The sequence below is a fragment of the Oratosquilla oratoria genome, unplaced genomic scaffold (genome assembly GCF_046742065.1).
Source record: "Oratosquilla oratoria isolate Oo_2021 unplaced genomic scaffold, ASM4674206v1 SCAFFOLD244, whole genome shotgun sequence".
NCBI lineage: Eukaryota > Metazoa > Arthropoda > Malacostraca > Stomatopoda > Squillidae > Oratosquilla > Oratosquilla oratoria.
Window position 1 is genome coordinate 5,213 of NW_027467596.1, and position 19,423 is coordinate 24,635.

At 41.2% G+C, this 19,423-nt stretch overlaps 1 protein-coding gene across 1 annotated transcript; it reads left to right on the forward strand.

The window, feature by feature from the left end:
• Positions 1-4,195: 4,195 nt before the first annotated feature.
• Positions 4,196-18,433, forward strand: LOC143022959 (uncharacterized). Its single transcript, XM_076181385.1, has 4 exons — positions 4,196-5,675; positions 5,808-5,984; positions 6,152-6,347; positions 18,349-18,433. The coding sequence occupies exons 1-4, from the start codon at positions 4,196-4,198 to the stop codon at positions 18,431-18,433; spliced, it is 1,938 nt and encodes a 645-aa protein (XP_076037500.1).
• The last annotated feature ends 990 nt before the right edge of the window (positions 18,434-19,423 follow it).

Consider the following 19,423-nt stretch of genomic DNA (forward strand, 5'->3'; position numbering starts at 1 on the left):
TTGTAACCATGTAGGATATTTTGTACCCATTGTAAGCACACAGTTGGACCACACTATAACCCATATTGTCTGCACTTCTGTACCTTTCACTATGTATTATTTGCACTGAAAAATTATAATATTAACAAGACAACTTTATTTGAAAAGAAAATTTATAAGATGTATAAATTGTAACCATGTAGGACATTTGACGGAGGAGGGGGGGGGTCGCGCCTTAAATTGAGCGGCCTGGCTGTGGATGAACTGTGTCTTGCTACACTGCTTCTGACCTAGGGCAGTGGGTGAGATGCAGGGATGACCCATCATCCAGGAGGAGCCAAGAAAAGAGGGAGGGAGGGGTGGTGAATGGGAGTGTATTTAGGGATGAAATGGGTGGGAGTGTTTTTATGCCTTTCCCTTTTTGGCTACCTCCCTTGGAAGGGGGAAAAAGCCTTGGTATATGTATGTATGTATGTAGGACATTTCCGCACCCATTGTAAACGTGGATGAACAGTTGGTCCATGGGCACTACCTCACCTCTCTCACCAGGACATCTGCAGGTCCATGTTTCCCACCTATATAGTCTGCACCTTTGTACCTTTCACTATGTATCATTTGCACTGAAGATGTGAATACACAAAAGCGCTCTGCTTTAATAGTTTTTCTTCATGGTCAACCTTGCATATACATATATACACACACATACACCAACTATAGGCCAGTATCACTAACAAGCACTATAGCCAAAATTTGTTAGAAAATCATCAAGAATAGATGGGTAAAACATTTGGAGGACAACAACATATTAAACGCAAGACAATTTGGGTTCAGACAAGGAAGATCATGCACCACAAACCTAATATGCTTCTACTCAAGGCTAATAGACATAGTGCAAGAAAGAAATGGATGGGCAGATTGTGCATTCCTAGACTTGCAAAAAGCCTTTGACAGAGTACACGAAACACAGAAAATTACTAAAAAAAAAACTGGAACACATAGGAGGAATACAAGGTGTTACGTCCATAGACGTAAATTTATGTTGCTGATTTCATTGTATAAAAATCAGGAGTGGAATGAATAATTTGTATTGTACGTCCGTTAATGTCAGGGTATAATTTTGTGTATTGTACGTCCGTTAATGTCACGGTATAATTTTGTGCATTTTACGTCCATCAATTTAGTGTCACAGTACGATCAGTTGTTTACAATTCCCCCCCGTCTCCGGCATCGACTTGGGTCGAGTGTGGGAGAAGTTGTGGGTAGATGGTGTGTGGGGGGCGAGCATATCAAGGGGTCGTCTTCTCTAACTGGCATTAGTCAGAGTCGCCCAATGTGTGGGTTATATGCAGTTAGAGGAAGGGACAAGTCACGTGTAATGTCGCAATCTCCACTTCACCATTGTAATGTCGAACGAGTCAGCGGACGTAGGGGGACCTATGGGAGACGCACAAGTCGGTGAGTGATTGCTTTAGTATATGATGTCAATTCAATGTCAAATTTATGATGTGAGTTACGGACTCAACGTATTGATTAACACTTGTATATTTTCTGTTATTAATTGGCATTTATGTATTTTTGTAATGTTGTACAAGTTCTTTGACAATAAAAAACATTCTTTTTAGAATGACCTGCAGTCAGCGTCCATTCGGAGCTCCATTTATTCCCTACATTTCATAAGGAAGACAATAATTTGCCGGACAATACCCTACAGTCATTCGACTTAAGTCACCGTCATGGAGCAGGCCAAGGTGGTGAGACGACAGAGGAAAGCAGCGGTCACACGTCACCTGGGAACCTTGTGCCGGTTAATCGCTGAGGAAGACATAGCTGGCATTACGGACAGACTGGACCGTGTCCGTACATCCTACAATGAATTCGAATCGGCACAAGACACTTACCAAACGTTCCTGAGCAAACGATGAAAGGGAATTGGAGGCCAGCGAGTCATGGTATAAGGAACCTGAAGAGAGAGTACATAAAGGTGATAAAGGACGCCAGGGCGTTCCTTAAGGTAAGGACTCAAAGTGAAATTCCGTGTGCAAAGTCCCGCGTAGACAGTGAAAATAGTGAAAGTGAACGTTTAGACGTCTCACCGGCTGAACTAGTTGGGATCTTAAATGTACCCAAAGTTGAATTAGACGTGTTTGAAGGTAACCCTCTTGAGTATAATCTCATGACAATTTTTGATGAACTCGTAGACAGTAAAGTGAGTGACCCTCAGATCAAATTGACTCGTCTATTACAATACACCAAGGGACCGGCGAAAGCTGCCATAAAAAATTGTGCGTTGGTGGGAAATAGTGCTGGTTACGTACAAGCCCGCGATATATTGAAAACGCAGGTTCGGTAATTCTCACCTTGTGTCTCAACAAATTGTTAACGATTTAAAAAATGGTAAGATGGTATCTAAGCCTCATGAGTTGAGGCAATTGGGTGATGACTTAACAATGGCAGTTGCTACTTTTGGAAAATTAGAATTGTATGAAAGGTTTAACACTCAAGAGTATATCTTAGATATTTTACAGAGGTGTCAGGGATTCGTTCGTAACAAATGGAAACAGAAAGCTCTAAGTCACAAACGAGAAACGGACACATACCCATCTCTCAGTCAATTCGCTGAGTTTATCAATGTCATGGCAGATGAGGCATGTGATCCGGTTTTATGGATTGCAATCCACAGGTAAGGGGTCAAAATGTGAAGAGCACAAGTTGTAATGTAGCAGCATCTGAGTCTAAATACCCCGTCAAGTTAGGGCGTGCTGGTAGCACATGTGTGGGTGTGCGGGGAAGGACACAGACTGTTCTACTGTGAGGAATTTTAAAGGCATGAAACCTGAGTGTCGGTTAGAAGTTGTAAAAAGACACAAGCTGTGTTTCAATTGTTTATTAGGTGGGCACGGGGCTAGCAAATGCTTCAAACAATCCATTTGTTCAGTTCCTGGATGTGGTTTAAAGCATACAAAATTCATCCACGTCCCGACAAAGGACTCTCAGGGGTAATGGGGGCGTAGTTGAAAATTCGGAGTGTCAAGAGTCAAGTGTGGTCATGAATGGTTTATGTTAATGATGCTCGATCGAAGGATTTATCTACCCAATTTACCAGTTGTCGTGGATAATAAACTTAAGGTCACGGCGTTGTTAGATAGTGGATCAGACACTACTTTCGTCACGGAAAGGGTGGCCCACGAGTTAGGTCTGAAGGGAGACCTTAGGGATTACACCATGAGTACTTTAGGGGGGACCAGGGAAACTCAATCAAAAGTAGTATCCCTTAGCCTTACGTCACCGGATGGTAGACGAGAGGCCAGTGTTACAAATGTCATGGTCGTCCCAAGAGTGCCTGTTAGGCAACCACCTGTCAAAATTGAGATTGATAAATTCCCCTACTTCAAGGGCATACCTTTGAATACTAGTCAAGTATCTGAGCCAGACATTTTGATAGGCATGGACAACGCTTGGCTCCTAAAGCCATTGGAGGGTTAGAGGGGGTTCAGGCGGGAATAAGCACCAACCTTATGCTACGCGGACCTACTTTGGGTGGTCTGTAAATGGCCCAATTAGTGCAGGTAAGTCATATAATGTCGGCTCGTGCTTTGCAAGCTCGATCGAAGCAGATGTTGAACGCTTGTGGATGATGGAAAATGAATGTGAAGATAGGGCACCATCTCAGAACGACCAGAAGGTTATCAACCTTTGGGATAAGGAAACGCAATACGAAGATGGGCATTATGTACTGCCAATACCTTGGCGAGGTGAGCCAAACTTGCCCAATAATCGTGACGTCGCCGAGAGACGATTAAGAAGTTTGTACAAAAGGTTGGTGAAATCCGGCACATTGAATGTATACTCTGAGAATATTTCAGATTTGATCAAGAAGGGGTATGCAGAGTATGTTCCCGAGATTGATATAAAGAGAGATGACGGTAAAGTGTGGTACCTACCGCATCATGCCGTTACGAGCAAAACCAAACCAGGTAAGGTGAGAGTCGTATTCGACTGTGCTGCTCAAAAGAACAGAGTCAGTCTGAACAGTTAGTGCCTACAGGGCCCAGATCTGAATAATAAGTTGATTCACGTGTTACTCAGGTTTCGCCAATATCATTACGCCATCACGGCCGACATTGAGGCTATGTATCACCAAGTCAAAATTCCCATTAGCGATAGAGACGCTTTAAGGTTCCTATGGTATGTTAGCGATGAAATAAGAGAGTTAAGAATGACCTCGCATCCCTTTGGCGGAATATGGTGCGCTAGTAGTAGCACCTATGCCTTGCGGAAGGCTGTAGAGGACATGCAACCTTGTGAGGAAGTAAAAGACACACTACTCTGGTCATTTTACGTTGACGATATGTTGAAGTCCGTAGCGTCACCTCAAGAGACAATTGAGGTAATTGAAGATACTAGAAGTGTCCTCAGACACGGAGGGTTTAACTTAACCAAATTCATGATTAATGACGTCAAATTGCTAGAGAGCATCGATGAGCAAGACAGGGCTAAGGAAGCAAAGGAATTGACATCCAATATGCATAGCAAAGTGCTTGGGATTAAATGGGACGTCGAGAACGACTGTTTCTTTTTCGTTAGTAAGGGTGTTCAAACACAGAATGTGACTAGACGAGTTATGTTGAGTCAACTTGCTTCGACTTACGATCCTTTAGGTTTAGTTTTGCCAATCATTGTTCCAGCCAAGATTTTGTTCCAGGAGGCGACTAGGCTTAAGATGTCTTGGGACGAAAATATTCCTATATCTTTGTGTCAGAAGTGGTTGAAATGGATAACTTCACTATATGAAATCTCGAGACTTCGCTTCCCTAGATGCGTTTTGCCTTTAGAGTGGAATGGTTGTACTTCAGAATTACATCATTTTTGTGATGCAAGTGAGGTTGCATTTGGTGCTTGCACTTATCTCAGGACAATCGATCAAGATGGGAAAGTACACGTAGCTCTGCTAGCCAGTAAAGCGAGAGTAGCTCCCATCAAAGGAGTTACTATACCAAGATTGGAAATTTCGGCTGCCGTTGAAGCAGCCAAATTAGATGTTGTTGTTAAAAGAGAGTTGGATATCCCCTTGCTCAAATCTAACTTCTGGTCTGACAGTACTATAGCTCTGGCATATATACAGAACGAGACAAGAAGGTTCAAGACCTTTGTGGCGAATCGTGTCACACTCATTAGACAGGTTTCAGAGGCTAATCAGTGGCATCATGTTAGTGGTGATGAGAATCCTGCAGATGTACTATCTCGGGGATGCTTTGTAGACAATTTGCCAGCTTCTTGGTTTAATGGTCCTCCCTTCTTGTCGAATTACAAGTGTGCATGGCCAGCACAAGATAATCTTGTAGGACACCTTCAGGATGAAGACCCGGAGGTGAGGCGTGAGGTATATCCCACGAGTATCGTACAGATGTGTCAGTCGGGCGTCACCCAACACCCGATCGACACGCTGATTGAGCACTATTCAAGCCTTTACAGATTAAAGAAGGCCGTTGGTTGGTGGTTAAGACTAATACAATTTCTTAAGAAGAAGATTCCGCAAAATTCACCACTTGAGATCCATGAACTAAAGCACGCGGAAAATCTGATTGTCAAACATGTTCAAGGGCGTGCTTATTTTCATGAAACCAAGAACATTGAAGCAGGGAAAACTGTGTTAAAGTCCAGTTCAATATATAAACTGTCTCCTATTCTTATAGATGGTCTGTTAGTAGTTGGTGGTAGACTCAAGCATGCGGCATTGAATGGGTAAGCTATAAATCCTGTGATCCTCCCTCATAACCACAGGTTGTCTACATTAATTGTATGTGATTGCCATAATTCCTCTCATGTAGGAGTGGAATGGACACTCAGTCGGGTGCGTAAGAAATTCTGGATCATACGGGGTAGAAAATTGGTGAAACGCGTCAAAATGGATTGTATAGTTTGCAAGAGATTATACGGGGCCCCCATGAACCAGAGAATGTCTGACCTCCCTCCGAGAGGTGTGAACCCGGGGGGCCAGCCTTTAGGTACGTAGGAGTAGACCTGTTTGGACCCTTCCATGTTAAAGTCGGGAGATCAGAAATGAAACGTTACGGGTGTCTGTGCACGTGTTTTACTATGAGAGCTATTTACATTGAGAAGCTTGATAGCTTACAAACTGACACATATATCAAAGGTTTCGTATGCTTCACAGCAAGGCAAGGTTATCCCAGTAAGGTGTGGTCAGACAATGGTACTAACCTAGTAGGAGCGAGGGCTGAATTAGCACGCAGTGTACGAGATCTGGACCGATCGTTGATCGTAAGGGAAACACGTCGACGTGACGTTGAGTGGTCGTTCAACCCGCCTTCCGCGTCACATCACGGAGGCGTTTGGGAACGTATGATAAGGTCTGTACGTAAAGTACTGTTCGCTTTAGTCATCAAATGCCCCAGGATGATTGATGATGTTTTGCAAACCCTCTTCTGCGAAGCGGAAAGTATAGTCAACAGTAGGCCACTTACTAAATGCAGTGATGATGCAAGTGATGAGGGTCCGTTGACTCCCAATCATCTGTTACTCCTCCAAGGAAACTCCCCACTATCTTGGGGAGCCTTTCACGATGCCGATCCTTACCGCAAACATTGGCGTCACGTGCAACATTTAGCCAAACAATTTTGGAAAAGGTGGGTTAGTGAATACCTAGTGGAATTGCAAAGAAGGCAGAAGTGGAATTCTGAAAGCCCGAATCTTTCAGTCGGGGATTTAGTGCTTATAATGAATGAAAACTCGCCCCGCGGTTCTTGGCCGCTGGGGAGAGTCCAGGAAGTGCGGGTGAGCAGAGACGGATTGGTTCGTAGTGCCCGTTTGAAAACTCAATTCAGTGAGCTCACCCGACCCATTACAAAACTTGTATTCCTTGAAGGTTCTTTGTAAATGTTTTGTGTTCTGTCATAGATATATGTATGTGATTTTATTTTTTTTTATTCTTTTTTTTTTTAATCGTAAGATTCAAGGTGGGGGAGTGTTACGTCCATAGACGTAAATTTATGTTGCTGATTTCATTGTATAAAAATCAGGAGTGGAATGAATAATTTGTATTGTACGTCCGTTAATGTCAGGGTATAATTTTGTGTATTGTACGTCCGTTAATGTCACGGTATAATTTTGTGCATTTTACGTCCATCAATTTAGTGTCACAGTACGATCAGTTGTACAATTCCCCCCCGTCACCGGCATCGACTTGGTCGAGTGTGGGAGAAGTTGTGGGTAGATGGTGTGTGGGGGCCAGCATATCAAGGTCGTCTTCTCTAACTGGCATTAGTTAGAGTCGCCCAATGTGTGGGTTATATGCAGTTAGAGGAAGGGACAAGTCACGTGTAATGTCGCAATCCTCCACTTCACCGTTGTAATGTCGAACGAGTCAACGGACGTAGGGGGACCTATGGGAGACGCACAAGTCGGTGAGTGATTGCTTTAGTATATGATGTCAATTCAATGTCAAATTTATGATGTGAGTTACGACTCAACGTATTGATTAACACTTGTATATTTTCTGTTATTAATTGGCATTTATGTATTTTTGTAATGTTGTACAAGTTCTTTGACAATAAAAACATTCTTTTTAGAATGACCTGCAGTCAGCGTCCATTCGGAGCTCCATTTATTCCCTACATATCATAAGACAATAATTTGCCGACAATACCCTACACAAGGGAACCTACTAAAATGGATGGAGGACATCCTGACTTGTAGAAAGATGAGAGTAGTGCTCAGAGAAAAATATTCAGATTGGAAAGAGGTGATCAGTGGAGTACCGCATGGATCTCTACTGGCACCAATAATGTTTGCTATCTATATGAATGACATGGACGAGGATGTGAACTGTTACATGAGCTTCTTTGCAGACAACGCCAAACTGTTAAGGAAAGTAGAAACTGATAAGGACTGTGAAGCACTGCAGGAAGGCCTGAATAGGGTATGGAACTGGAGCCACAAATGGGAAGTGGACTTGAATACTACAGTAAGAAGTGTATCATAATGGAGTTTGGAAAAAGTAAAAACAGAATATCAGGAAAATATACAACTGGAACCAAGGAAGTAAAGAAAGTAGGATCCGAAAAAGACTTGGGAGTAATTATAACAAACGACTTGTCCTATGATAACCAGATTAACAAAATTGTTGGGGAGACTTACAACTTGCTAAGATCAATAAAAGTGGCATTTGCATACTTGGACAAAGACATGATAAAAAAAATATTGGTTACATTGATAAGGCCTAGACTAGAGTATGCGACGACATTGTGGTTCCCTAGTACCAAAAAGAATATAAAGAAAACAGAACGAATCCAGAGAGCAGCTACAAAAATGGCACCTGCACTTGCAAACCTATCATACAAGGAGAGATTGGCTAAACTGGAGTTACTGACACTGGAGCAAAGGAGAGAGAGAGGTGACCTACTGACCATCTACAGAATCATGAGAGGCACAGAGATACTTGATAGAGAGAACTTACTTAACTGGGACAAGAGAAACACAGGAGGACAAAAAAAAAAAAAAAAAAAAAAAAAAAAAAAAAAAAAAACACATAGAGTTTTGGACACTAGGAACAAACTGGATAATGAAATAGTATGCGCAAAAACCATTCATGAGTTTAAAAGCAAACTAGACACTGCAAGATACAATGGTGGGACACCATGAGCATAGCTCACCTTCCCGCAAAATACAAGGTAAATACTAGGTAAATATATACATATATACACATATACATATACACATACATACACATATATACATATACATACACATATATACACACACATATATATACACATACACATATACATATACACATATATATATATATACACACATATACATATATATATACACATATACATATATACATACATACATATACCAAGGCTTTTTCCCCCTTCCAAGGGAGGTAGCCAAAAAGGGAAAGGCATAAAAACAATCCCACCCATTTCATCCCTAAATACACTCCACACCCCTCCCACCCTCCCTCTCATCTGAGTACCTCCTGGATGATGGGTCATCCCTGCACCCTGCCCACCGCCCTGGGTCAGAAGCAGTGTCGCAAGACACAGCACATCCACAGCAAGGCCGCTTCATTTAATCGGCGACCCCCCCTCTCCGTCCCCCCTTGCATATAAGTAGAGGACGGGGAGAAATCCCTTCGGGCTGCGTCAAAATTTACTCACACATACCACCCCACCCCCCACTCCCCCGCCCATTCCTCCTCATGCAATCACAACATCATCCATATACAACCATTCTCCACTCACCTCTGTCTTCCGTCCTCTCCCTTCCTTCCTCAACAGACATTCCCCTCTTCCCCAAAGCCCCCTTCACCCCATCCATCCACCTCATCCTAGGACGTCCCCTCATGTTCACTCCCTCCACATCTGCCTTCCATACCTCTTTTACTAGTCTTTCTTCACTCATTCTTTCCATGTGTCCAAACCAACCTAATATTCTTTCATCAACCCTATCTCCCAAATCCTTTTTCACCCCTGTTCTCCTCCTCACCTCCTCATTTCTCACTCTTTCCAGCCTAGTAACCCCCACCATACTTCTCAGACACCTCATCTCAAACACATTCAAACTCCTTCTCTCTTCTTCTCTTATGTTCCACGTTTCTGCCCCATACAGTGCTGTTGGCACAATCACTCCTTCATACAGTCTCCTCTTCGCATCCATTCCCAAATGTCTATTCCTCATTACACTCTTTAATCCACCAAGGCATTTACTCGCTTCCCTCAATCTACATTCTACCTCCACCTTCACTCCACCTTTTCCTGCTACACTTGCACCCAAGTATCTAAAACTATCCACTTCCTCCAGTCGCTCTCCCTTAATGTTCACTTCCAGTCTACTGCCATTTTCACCCCTTGTACATCTCATCACCTTACTTTTACCCACATTTATCTTTAGCTTTCTTCTATCCACATACTCTCCCAAACTCTGCCACCAGCTTCCTCAATCCCTCCTCCGACCCTGCCACAAGCGCAGTGTCGTCCGCAAACAACAGCTGGCTCACCTCCCACTTTTCTCCATTTTCTTTAACCATCTCCAATCCCTGACCCACTACCCTAGCATTCACCTCTCGCACCACCCCATCCATGTATAAGTTGAACAGCCAGGGCGACATAACGCATCCTTGACGAAGTCCCACCTTTACTTCAAACAACTCACTCTCTCCATTTCTAATCCTGACACAAGCTCTACTACTCTCATAAAAACTCTTGACAGCTCCCAAAAGCTTTCCTCCTATCCCATAAATCTGCATAACCTCCCACAGTGCCTTTCTGTCTACCCTATCATAAGCCTTTTCCAGATCCATAAAAGCCAAAAAAACATCCTTCCCCTTTCCTATAGCTTTCTCACATATCTGTCTTACCACAAAGATCTGATCTACACAACCTCTACCTGTCCTAAATCCACACTGTTCCTCACCAATTACTCCTTCTGTTCCTCTCCTAATCCTCTCAATTAAGATCCTCCCATAAGCCTTCCCTACTACACTTAACCCCTTCCATACGGTGCCGCACACGTAGGCGTCATGGGGAGCGAGTGTATTCGCGAGGCTGCCATATCGGCGTCTTGATTATATTTATTGTAGTCGCCCCTGTGTTTTTACATTCTCTCAAATGTGCCCTGAATCCCATTCTCTGTGGTATTCAAAATTCGCGGGTGAAAGAGAGAACATTCGATATAAGCGGTGACTATATTTTATGATGCGAGTATTATTACAACACGTCGTACGGCTGGCATTGGCTGCTGCCACCGAGATCTAAGTCCATGACGCCTACGTGTGCGGCACCGTATGGAAGGGGTTAACAGGCTAATCCCTCTGAAACTACTACATTCACACTTGTCCCCTTTTCCCTTGTAAAGAGGAACTATACAGGCACTTCTCCAGTCCTCCGGTACTCTACCCTCTCTCCAGCAAACATTAAATAACCTCACCAACCAGTCCACCATCACTGAACCTCCCTTTTTCAGACATTCTGCATGGCATCCATCCAGACCAGGTGCCTTACCTGCTTTCATCATCTTTACAACTGCCTTCACCTCATCCTTCCTTATTTCTCCTCCATTCTCCTCACTCATCACTCTCATTTTCTTTGCATTTCCCACTGCAGCTATCTTTCCTTTCCTATCCTCCTTCACATTTAGCAACTCCCTAAAATATTCTGCCCATCTTCCCCTTACTGCCATCTCTTCCATTATCATCTCTCCATCTGTACCTTTTACCTTTTCTTCCCTACTTGATTCGCCTCCTCTTCCTCTCTTAATTTCTTTCCAAAACATCTTTTTATTACTTTCAATATTTTCTGTCATACTCCTACCCCATTTCACATCTGCTCTCCTCTTTGCCTCCTTTACCTTTTGCTTTACTTCTCTTTTCTTTTCTTTGTACGTCTCATATGACTCCCCCGTCCCCTTTAGTAACCAATCTGTGAATGCTCGCTTCTTCTCTTCTACAACCTTCTTTGTTTCCTCATCCCACCATTCACTACCCTTTCTTCTATTTCCCCCTGTCCTTCTTGTTCCACACACCATCCTTGCACACTTTAAGACTCCCTCCTTGAACCATCCCCATTCCTCCTCCACACCCATCTCTGCTCCATCCTTTACTCCCTCCCACTCCTCCTTCAGCTTCTTTTCGTACTCCTTCTCCTTTTCCTTTTCATTCAAGGAGTTCACTCTAAGAACCTCCCTACCTTTTGTCCCTTTCCTCTTTCTCCATCTATCCTCCACTCTCAGCTTACCTTCCACCAAAAAATGATCTGATATTCCCCCACCCTCTCCCCTTAGCACATGTACATCCTTAACTCTTCCTATCATAATCCTATTTACCACTACATAATATACACACATATATACATATATACACACACCTATATATATATACATATATACACACACCTATATACATATATACACACACATTAATATATACATATATACACATATATATATATATACATATATACACATATATATATACATATATACACACATATATATAAATATACACACACACACATATATATACATATATACACACATATATATATACATATATACACACATATATATATATACATATATACACACATATATATATATATATATATACACACACACATATATATATACATATATACACACACATATACATATATACACTTCAAACGAATGGACGGCTTAGAAGACGTTCTGAAGAAAATTGAAGTTTGTGGATCCCAACGCAAAGAGAAGTGCCTATTGTTTTTACAGGGTGGGGGGGAAATTGCTCATGGAGTAGTAGGGAAAGAGGAAAGGGGGAGGGATTACTGAGGGAAATGGAAGGAAATGAGGAAGGAGTAGACCTGGCCAGGGCAGACAGGCGAAAGGTAAACAAAAGGCCTCCCGACGACGACGAAATGTCTAATAAAAATGTAGAGATTAGAAGTATAGATAAGAGCAATACAGTAGAAAGTGATGAGAATATTTTCAAGGGATTTAAAGAGGGTGGGGGGGACAAAACCCCCCCCGACTGACAAGACTAGAGGAGAAGGTTGATAAGGTGATCGAGGACTTGGAGAGTAGGTTAGGTCATATGAACACCATTTTACAAAGGGTTGAAAGATTGGAAGAACTAGAAAAGGCGAATAAAAACTTAACTGATGAAATAGAAGACCTAAAAAGACAGTTAAGAGAAGTAAAGGTGGAGAATGAGGAATTGAAGAAGAATAGTAAAGAAAACAGAGAGACAATAGCTAAAGAAACTAAGAATTGGAAAACAACCCAAGAAGGAAATAAGGTTTCATTCACTGACATAGTCAAACAGCAATTGAAAGAACATACTGAAGACTCAGTTATTAAAGTGATGAGACAAATAGAGATTATAGTAAGAGATTTAGCAGACAAGAAGAAATGTATAATTATATTAGGAATGGAAGAGAAACACAACACAGATAGAACCACAAGAATCAATGAGGAAAATGAAAAAGTAAGCCAATTACTAGAATCAGTTCAGGAAGATGAACCAGAAATTATGAAACAAATCGAAGAGAAATTTAGACTCGGAAAGTATAGCACAGATAAGACCAGACCAATTAAGATTAAATTCAAGTCACAAACAACGGCAGAGAATATCTTATCCAAAACAGGGAAACTAGCAACAAGTGAACAATATAAAAAGATATGGATAAAAAGGGAAATGAACAAAGAGGAAAGAGAGGAAGAAAAGCAGAAAAGACTGGAAGCTAAGGCAAAAAACGAGAACAGAACGGAGTCAGAGAAAGAGATTCTATTGGAGAGTAGTGAACATGAAACTAAGGAAGTTCGACATACAAAAGAAAAAACATAAGGGAAACAGAGAACACAATGGAAGTGGCAGAAAACTAAGAGTGTCTTACACAAATATAGATGGATTAATAACAGGATTGAATGAGCTGAATGATTATTTGAAAGAAAAAGAACCGGACATAATGGGAATTGTAGAAACAAAATTAAAAGGCCCACTACCACCCAACAGTGTAGGACATGATGCATACAATTATTGGATTAGAAACAGAGGAGAAAAAGCAAGGGGGTGGAGTTATGTTCCTGACTAAGAAGGATATAAACGTGAAAGGTGTCATATATGGAAAGAATACAGTAGAGATGATTATGATAGAAGTGGAAGACAGAGATAAGAAGAGCAGAAAATTTGTGATAAATTATGTGCCTCCAAAAACAGCCTCATGGGAGGAGAGTGAACATAAAAGTATGTTAGAGGACACAAAGATAACATTAAATAAGATAATGGAAGATGGAGGAAGAATAGTTTATGATGGGCGGACTTAAATTGCAAAGAAATCTGCTGGGAAGAAATGACAGTAAAGGGTGGAGACGACTCATGGGGAAACGCTCTACTTGAGATGATTATTGGACCACACAATGACACAATGGATACAGGAGAACACTAGGTATAGAAATGAAGAAGAACCATCGAGACTAGACTTATTAATTACATCTGAACCTAGAATAGTGGACAAGATTGAATATAAAACACCAATAGGTAAAAGTGACCACATATTGATTGAACTGGAACTTAATGAAGAAAAATATATCAAAAGAAATGAACAATATAGAAAAGGAAGAATGATGTATGAAAAAACAAACTTTGATAAAATAAGAGAATTCTTTCAACAAGAAAACTGGGAAGAAATATACAAAGAAGAAACATCAGTGGAAAAGAAATGGAATATTTTGACAAAAATTTACAAAAAAGGAGTGGAAAAGTATGTCCCAAGACAAAAACAAGAAAAAGAATATGTAAAATGCTGGTACAAACAAAAGTTGTAGGGAGTTAAAAGACAAAAGAGACAAAGCCTGGACCAGATGGAAAAAACACAGAAGACCTGAAAAATGGAAAATATATACCGGTTATAGAAATGAATATGTACAAACGTTTGCAGAGAGGAAAAGAGAAAATATGAAAAAGACGTCATAGAAAAATGTAAAGATCAAACCAAAACTATTCTACAGATTTGTAAACAATAAACTGAAAAACAAACAGGACTTGGAGAAATTAAGACAAGGGGGAGTTGAATACACTGAGGAAATGGAAATGGCGGAAATTATGAACAAACATTTTAAATCAGTGTTTACAAGGGAGAACATACAACCTGAAGAGATTGAATGGAAAGAGAAAGTCCCCCCTATAGAAGAAATAGAAGTATCAAAGAATGAAATATTGATACACTTGAGTAATCTTGATGTCAGAAAATCGCATGGACCAGATGAAATAGCAAACTGGATTCTGAAAGAATGCAGGAATGAACTGGCAAGACAAAATACATAGCATAATAAGCAGTTCCTTGAAAGAAGGAAAAGTTCCAGAAGATTGGAAAAAAGCAAATATAGTACCTATATATAATGGAGGAAATAAAGAAGAACCTACCAACTATAGACCAGTCTCTCTAACAAGTACAATAGCAAAAAATTTGTGAAAGAATTATCAAAAAATAGATGGGTAAAATACTTGGAAAAAAACACTTGGAAAAAAACAACGTACTAAATCCAAGGCAATTTGGAATTCAGACAAGGCCGAACATGCGTCACCAAATTAATATGTTTCTATTCAAGGCTAATAGATATAATACAAGAAAGAGATGGATGGGCTGATTGTGCATTTCTAGACCTAAAAAAAGCTTTTGACAAAGTACCACATAAGAAGTTGCTTAAGAAACTAGAATCTGAAGGAGGAATACAAGGTAAATTACTAAATTGGATGGAAGACTTTTTGCAAGAAAGAAAAATGAGAGTAGTGATAAGAAACCAGCACTCAAAATGGAATGAAGTAATAAGCGGTGTCCCGCAGGGAACAGTCCTGGCCCCAATGATGTTTGCTATATATATTAATGATATGGATGAAGGGAATTGAAAGCTATATGAGCTTCTTTGCAGACGATGCAAAACTACTGAAAAGAGTGAAAACTGAAGAAGATTGTGAATCACTACAGAGAGATCTAAATAAAGTACAGGAATGGAGTAGGAAGTGGGAGATGGAGTTCAATACAAAGAAGTGTAGTATAATGGAATTTGGAAAAAGCAAAAACAGAATAACAGGATCATATAATTTTGGAGAAGAAGGAATAAAAAAAGTAGAAAATGAGAAGGACCTGGGAGTCATTGTTATGAATAATATGTCACCTGAGAAACATATAAATAAGATTTTTTGGAGAAACTTATAATTTAATAAGAACAATCAAAGTGGCATTTACATACCTGGATGAAGAAATGGTAAAGAAAATTCTAATCACTCTGATAAGACCAAGATTGGAATATGCAGCAACGATATGGTCACCAAGTACAAAAAAATGTATAAAAAAAATTGAAAGAATACAAAGAGCAATTCCAAAACTGGCACCAACACTCTCAAAACTATCATATGAAGAGAGACTACAAAAACTTGAACTACAGACACTAGAGCAAAGAAGAGAGAGAGGGAGATTTGTTAGCTATTTAGAGAATCATGATAGGCATAGAAATTACTGATAGAGAGAATCTGATAGAATGGGATGACAGAAATACAAGAGGACATGGAAAGAAAATAAAAAAGACAGCTATAGAAGAGATTTGAAAAAGAACAGCTTTCCTCACAGAGTAATAGACAGTTGGAACAAGTTAGAATGAGAAAGTGGTGTGTGCAAAAACAATACATGAGTTTAAAAATTGTTTAGATAAAATGAGAAATGAAGACGGGACCCCACGAGCATAGCTCCCCTTCCCGTAAAATACAACTAGGTAAATACACACACACACTTCATCGAACGGACGCCGTAGAGGACGTTCTGAAGAAAAAGTGAAATTTTCGTGGATCCCAAAGCAAAGGAAGTACCTATTGTATTTACAGGGTGGGGGGAAATTGCTTGTGGTGTAGGGGGAAAGTGAGGAAAAAGGAGAAGGGGAGGGATTACTGAGGGAAATGGAAGGAAATGAGGAAGGGAAGGACTTGGACCAAGAGGCCAGACGGCTTGTAAACAAACGCCAAACAGATGATTTGGATTTCGATGATGGGACTAACAAAAATGTAAAGATTAGAAACATAGATAAAAGCAGTTCAATGGAAGGTGAGGATAGAAATTTCAAAAGGATTTAATGAGGGGGCGGCGGATACCAACCTCCCCCGACTGGCAAAACTGGAGGAAAAACTTGAAACAAATGACTGAACATTGGGAGATTAGGTTCGGTAAAATGTCAAAAATTGCAGAGAGGGTTGAAAAATTGGAAGAAGTAGAGAAGGCGAACAAAAATTTGAGTTTTAGGTTGGCATCTGCAAGACGAGAAAAGACTTGTTGAAGGCTGTGAATGTGGTCGGGTACGGATTTGGAAGCTATTATGATGTCATCCAAATACATGAAGACATTTTCCCCAATTAAGCCATCAAGTACGGTATACATAAGCCGTGTGAAGACAGAAGGAGCAGAGGTGAGACCCATAGCCGTTTGAATTGGAAATGACCAGAAGGGGTACAGAAGGCTGTTAGAGGTCTGCTTTCTGGAGCAAGAGGAATTTGATAATATCCCGACATTAGGTCTAAAGTTGAAAAGACCTTGTTATTCTGACCAACAGAATGTAGGATTTCCTGGAGAACAGGAATGGGCGTTCTTTCGGGGACAGTGATTTTGTTAAGCTCTCTAAAATCAACAACAGGGCGAAATGTACCATCTGGTTTGGGAACAACAAATAGGGGAAAATTCCACTCGGAAATAGACGGTTCTACGATATCCTGGGCAAGCATGTCTGCGATGAGCTTGTCCACAATCTTGCGCTTACTGTGCGGCAGTCTATAAGCCGGAATATAGCAAGGTTTAGAGCCCTCACGAAGGGGAATGTGGTGGTGAATGAGGTCCGTAGAACCTAGGGATTCACCTGGCAAAGCAATGACATGGCGAAAGGCATTGCATAAGGAAATTAAATCCTGTTGAGCATCGGGGAAGTCAAGGGGTTTGAAGTGAGATGCTTCAATAGGAACCTGTGCATGATGCACATCGGAGTTAATGGTACAAACTGGTAAGGAAGAATTTTGGTCATCAATGACTTTTACTCTTGAAGGATACACAAGAAAATCACATAAGTTAGTACCAAGTTTGAGGTGGAGGGGAGCATGAGTGTCATTGGCAACAAGAAAAGAAGTATGACCTTTCTTGGAGGTAGTGCATAAGGCTGAAATTAGTGATATGCCTTTGACACGTGTGGATTCTGGCATACAGAGAACATCACATTCCGGAGCTTGGAAAATGCGAAGCTGCACTTTGAAATACTCATGTGGTGGAAGAGTCACGGTTCTTGTTAACACTGCATGAGTAGTGCGACACATCGTGGAAAGCACATCGGAGACAGGGGAGGAGGTAATTACTAAATCATCCAAGGAAGGAGAAATCTGGCTTTCTGTTGGAGAGAATTCTGTAGAAGGGGGAGAACATTTGGTATTCCTTTTCCTTGATTTAGGCATGCCAGAAGAACGCAAACGCTTTGTACGGGTGGGAACTTTGTGCAAGGTAGGTTCACTAGAAGGAAGTGAATTCTGAAGAGAAGGTTCCGATGCTGGTTGTACAGTATCCTGGGACGTGGGAGCTGGAGGAGAAAGGGAGGTAGTACTCTCTGTTTGAGTTTTCTGAATCTGGGTAGAGGGGGTAGGAGGAGCAACAATAGTGGGCACTGACACAGTTGGCATGCTGTGGGAGGGGGATTTTGCAGAAGTGGGAAGTGCAGAAGGTGGATGAGGAGTAGTCGCCAAGTGTAGGGCTGGAATAAAATGACGACCGTAAGCAATGCCATGACGTTGGGGAAAGACGCTAATTCCATATTGCTGCATAGTGTCTAGTCCCAGAAACACATCTGCAGGAAACTGTACATTAGCCACATAAAGTGGGATATGAATCTCTTGACTGTGAGGATGAAGAATTATAGGAAGATGGATCTTACCTAAAACTGGAAATGGAACACCATCTACGTTAGTAAGTTGGAGATCGGAAGGTTCCAAGATTGTAACATGCTTATAGGATAGGCGGAGTTTGTGGAAGGTGGAAGAAGTTATGATATTTACAGGAGAACCAGTATCTATGAAGAGAGATATAGGAAAGGTATGAACCATAGCAGGAATGGAAATAGCATTGGACCATGTGTTAGAGTTAGAAAGAGTACAAATGGGAAGGGTGGGACACATGAGCAACTGATAGTGTAGGTTTGGGGATAGGGGCTGGCTGGGCAACAATGTCTGTCTGTTTTTGGTGACTTGGATCTGATGAGACAAGGTTGAGATGGTCATATTTGGAGTGAATTGTATAGACTTAGTCTTGTTTAAGGTGTCTGGATGGAGAAGAGAAAGAAAGCGAAAGTAAGCAAAGAGGGATGCAACCTGGTTAAGGGAGATTTTTCCATCTGTATTAACCCAGTTGGAAGATTTTAGTGTGGATTTTAGACGGGCTTTTAGATCTGAAGCAAGTCTTGCAGCTTTTTCTTTTCTGACATAAGGAGGAGAGTTGATTTGTAAGGCAAGGTCATATAGGGGAGTGAGAACACCAAGTGTAGAGTGTTGGCCAAAGTGAGACTTAATTAAGTCAACAAAAGTAGAATAATTGTTACATTCCTGAAACGCATCAGTTTGCAGGATGTCTCCGGCTACGGAGTTCAGATCAACAAAGCTGCGTAGGACACCGAGTTTTTCATCATCAGTAGTGCAATTTCTACGATTAATAGCCGCTTCGACATTGTTAAGGAATGAATGGAAGGGATATTTGATCCTGTAAATTTGGGTATGTCTACCGTGTCGTGTACAATAGTCATGAGTTGACGGGGTTGCTGGGATGAGGAAGAAGCCATGTTGGTAGGGCTCAAATTTGGGGATGGGAACGGAGAAGGAGGTAGGGGTGGAAGGTCGTTTAGTGACACACTGAGTAGCGATGAGAAATTTGGGGAG